Raw genomic sequence first — 4,001 nt, 5'->3', positions numbered from 1 at the left:
GAACCGCCTCAGCGGCTTCCTGCGGGGCCTGCACGAGCTGATCCGTGAGCACAAAGGAGAAGGAAAGCCAAGGGACGGTCAGAACACAACCTGCTTCGCTCCATCCATGGGCTACACAGCCTGCAATGGGACTTGGTCTTCCCTTCCTTCAAACTACAGCAACAAAACACCCCAGGCAGGCCTTGAAAGCATTGACCGAGCAGAGCAATTCTTGCCTTGACACAGTTCACCACCTCATTTATTATTGCCAAAAGACTCTACGGCGCAGCGACCACCTCGGCCTAACGCAATCAGGAGCGACAGCCCAGAGCTTGCCACTTGGTCTTCGGTTTGAGTTCAAAGAAGAAGGCGCCTTCCAGATCACTCGGCGGAGAACTGCTGAGGCTTTCTTCTCCGCTGCTCATGTCCTCACAGGAGTCTTCACTAGAAGGAAGAGTGGGAGAGGTCATTAAAAAGCACACACCCCCCTCGAAAGCATCAAAGCGCTCCTCAGCCCACGTTCTCTTGCTTTTCTGTTCCTCATCCAGCAACCCCGATCTAAACCCTTCTCACCACCAAGGTTTAAAGAGCAAGGTCTCTTTTCCTTTCTTCTAAGGCCAAAACCCTCCCACCAGCCAGGCAGCCAGCGTTCAAGATCTCAAACCTACTTCAGGAGCCCTCAGCGCTTTGTGAGGCTCCCTGCCTCAGAGACAAGCAACGCCTTCCCCGCCCTGCCGAGCACTTCCTGACGGCCACAACGACAATGCCCCCTTTCTCCTTCCGTTTCAGACCTCTGTGAAGTCCATCAGCGTTCCTGAAGCTAGTTCCCCCCGCAAGCAGCAGTGAATAAACCTCGTTGTCCCGAGTTGCCATCAATGTTTCTGGAAAACGGGAACTCGCCGCCCAGCAAACGGTACCTACCTCTCGCTTTCGTTGAAACATCCACCCTCTGGGATCGTTGGCAACTCGGGGACGCTGTAGTAACTGTTTTGGAGATTCTGGGCTGTGCGTCTCGAAACGATCCACACCAGCTTCTTATGATCAGGCTTGCAGCACTCCGGAGAAGAATAATCTGCGAGGCATTTCGAGACCAGCTCCCTCCAGTACAGCAGCTCACTGTCACTGATCTGAAGAGGGACAGAAAGAGCCCGTTCAGCTCTGAAAGAGAAGGCCCCTCCCTCCCTCACGCAGAAACGCTGCAGGCAGATGCCTCAAGACCCATTTCGCTGCCTCTTTCAGCTGATGCCAACAAGAACCCGCTGAGATTGTGCGCTGACAGCAAGGGGCCCTTAAACGTAACAGAGTGCGTTAACGTCCCCGCCCCAGCCACCCACACACAGTCTTTACCTTCGAGTGCTTCTGAACGCGCAGAAGGATCTCAAACAGCTCCACAGATTTCAGAGTCTGGACTTCCAGAGTGAGAAGGCACAAGGCCAAGACAGACGGCTAAAAGGACAAAAAAAACACACCCAAAACCCACCACTCAACGAAACATGAACCAAAGGCTTCTGAGAAACCAGAGCAAGCCGCTTGTACTTACTTTTGCTTTAGAGCAGACGAGACGACAGTGGCAAGCTTTGAGCTGGGCTTCCAGTTTGTCGAGATTCAACAATTCTTCCCTGTAAGCACCCAAGAGACAAGCGCCTCCATCAGCGGGGCCAGGACGGGAAACCGGCCCAGCTGCCTCCTCCGCAGCCAGCACCATCCCCCCTCCCGAGACCACCCGCTCACCTTTCTTACTTTTGCTTTAGAGCAGACGAGACGACAGTGGCAAGCTTTGAGCTGGGCTTCCAGTTTGTCGAGATTCAACAATTCTTCCCTGTAAGCACCCAAGAGACAAGCGCCTCCATCAGCGGGGCCAGGACGGGAAACCGGCCCAGCTGCCTCCTCCGCAGCCAGCACCATCCCCCCTCCCGAGACCACCCGCTCACCTTTCTGAGGTATGGCAGAGTACAATAGCACGGTACAAGTGCAAGAAGGTTAAGGCAGTAGTAGCTTTAAATTCAAAGTGCAACTTTTCTGCAATGATGGTCTCCATCCGCCGCAGGTCAGAGGCGGTGCATTTGCACTGGCTGATGCGGATGATCTCGTGGGCAGAGGGAATATCGCATTCTTCTTCGATGACCCGGGCGGCCAGCTGGAAGCAACACACTCCAATGCAAGACAGATGCTTCGGTTTCACCTGAAAATAAGAGGGAGGACGGTGAATAGTTCATCCCCCACAAACAGCAGCACCACCAGCTCCCCCCATCAAGCTGAGCTGTTCTGATGGAGAGATTTGCTGATCTGATGAGCCTGTCAGCTTACAGCCCTCAAGTTTCAGCAATAAAACCACATCAGTCTGACATTGCTGAGGCACAGGAAGAAGTTCAACAGCCGAGCACCCTCTGCTGAAGCAGTTCCACATCACCACACCACAAACCAGCGGCGGTCAGAGCTGTAATACCCCACGTCTCCAAGCAGCAGTGCTCTCTCCCCCACTTTCAGAGCCTACAGGAATCCAGCCTGAGCCTGTTCTGGGCAGTCCTACCCCTCCACAGCTCCTTCCCACCTCTGCTGGTCTCTCCCACACACCAGCACAACCTCAGGGATGGGGAAGTGGTTTAAGTGCAAACTGTCTGCCATAAATCAAAGGGAAACACGCAGGGAAGGACCATCTGGTGTCAGCTCCAGTGCTAAGCTAAGCTTTAGCACAGCGCCGAGAAACAGTCTGCACACAAATGGGTTCCTTCTTCACTCCTCTAAGTCTTCCTCATCGCTGTGGTGATCAGAGGAGAGAACCCGGGCTGCTGCTTGTCTGTAGAGGTAGAGGCACTGCACTGGGGTTTGGGTTGACAAAGGGCTTCAGAAACGTTGCTGGTGTAGAAGGAGGAAATAGCCACCACTACGCCCTCCGTCACCACCTTCCCCTTCTTGTCAGAGAAGGAAGTTCACCAAAAGCTCGTGCATTCCCAGCTGACACCAGCACAGGTCCCCTCCCCTCACACACCTTCATCAGCGCCAGGAATCTGTCCAGGATGTTCACGGCCAAAACAAACGTTTCCGTCGTAAATCCGAAAAAGCTGGTCAGGCTCCAGAGATCTTCCACCTTGGCGTTCCTTTGTCTGGGACACAGGCTATTTTCACTCTACGGTGAGAAGCAAAGTCAGAATTATTCAGTGGCAGCAGAGATGGCCAACACCACTCGCTCCCCAAGTCATCTTCCACTTAGGGCGAAGCGAGGCAACTTTTGTTTTCCCTTAAAAACGAATAATTTGGGATCATGAGGCTCAGGACGCAGCCCAGGTACGCGGGCTGCAGTCTCACTGGTGCCGCACCCAGCACAACCCCATCTCCAAGCAGTTGTTTTAAGACAAGAGATCCCAAGTGCGTGGAGACACAGCGACTCCCAACCTCAGGCAACCAGAGATGACCACACTCTGCTTACTCTCCGCCTGCACGTCACTGTTTAAGCAACACCAGTTCTGCTTTCAAAACACAAGCAGACCGATTTCAGAGACTTCTGTTTGCCAAACATTACAGCTCTTTGAAATCAACTCGTAAGCAGCCCAAAGAATGTTGTTCTGCCCCAAACTCCGCAAGGAGCTCCGGTCCTTAACACGGAGCCGTCTGGGTTTTGCTGACAGGCACCGAGTGTTTGGAGGCTCATTTCCCCAGACCCGGCTACTGAATAGCTGGTCGTTCCCCCTTTTTTATTGCCTGCTTGACACCCAGTTTTCCTGCCGAGGTGTAACAGAGCGGGACGGAGCTCCTGAGACGAAAATAACGCACTTCTCTCGGTTCTGTGGTCCCTCAAAGATCAATACTAAGCGCCCTAATATTTTACTCGCCCTGTAGGTCGCGGCTCTTCGATGACGGAGCGTACGCCAATAGCTACAGATCGGATTAAAACAAAAGGCAAGCAGCGTTCACAGAGAAAACAATTATTAACTCCTCGAAGCTACCGCACCTCTCCCTTGCCGCTCGGAGGGTGTTCTGAACGAGACCCCCGCGGATCCGGTGCCTGCCCCGCGGCGGCTGCC

General features: G+C 53.7%; 1 protein-coding gene across 1 annotated transcript; it reads right to left on the bottom strand.

Moving 5' to 3' along the window:
- Nucleotides 1-290: 290 nt before the first annotated feature.
- Nucleotides 291-3,106, bottom strand: CCNG2 (cyclin G2; the record flags this gene model as incomplete). Its single annotated transcript, XM_010137756.1, has 6 exons — nt 291-423; nt 901-1,106; nt 1,327-1,425; nt 1,720-1,798; nt 1,911-2,161; nt 2,969-3,106. Coding segments are annotated over 6 exons (906 nt in total), but the record flags the coding sequence as incomplete, so codon positions are not given.
- Between the last annotated feature and the right edge of the window lie 895 nt (nt 3,107-4,001).

Source organism: Buceros rhinoceros, unplaced genomic scaffold (genome assembly GCF_000710305.1).
Source record: "Buceros rhinoceros silvestris isolate BGI_N320 unplaced genomic scaffold, ASM71030v1 scaffold30976, whole genome shotgun sequence".
Taxonomy (NCBI): domain Eukaryota; kingdom Metazoa; phylum Chordata; class Aves; order Bucerotiformes; family Bucerotidae; genus Buceros; species Buceros rhinoceros.
Note: the sequence above shows the minus strand (reverse complement) of the source record. Positions and strands in the feature narration are given on the sequence as shown.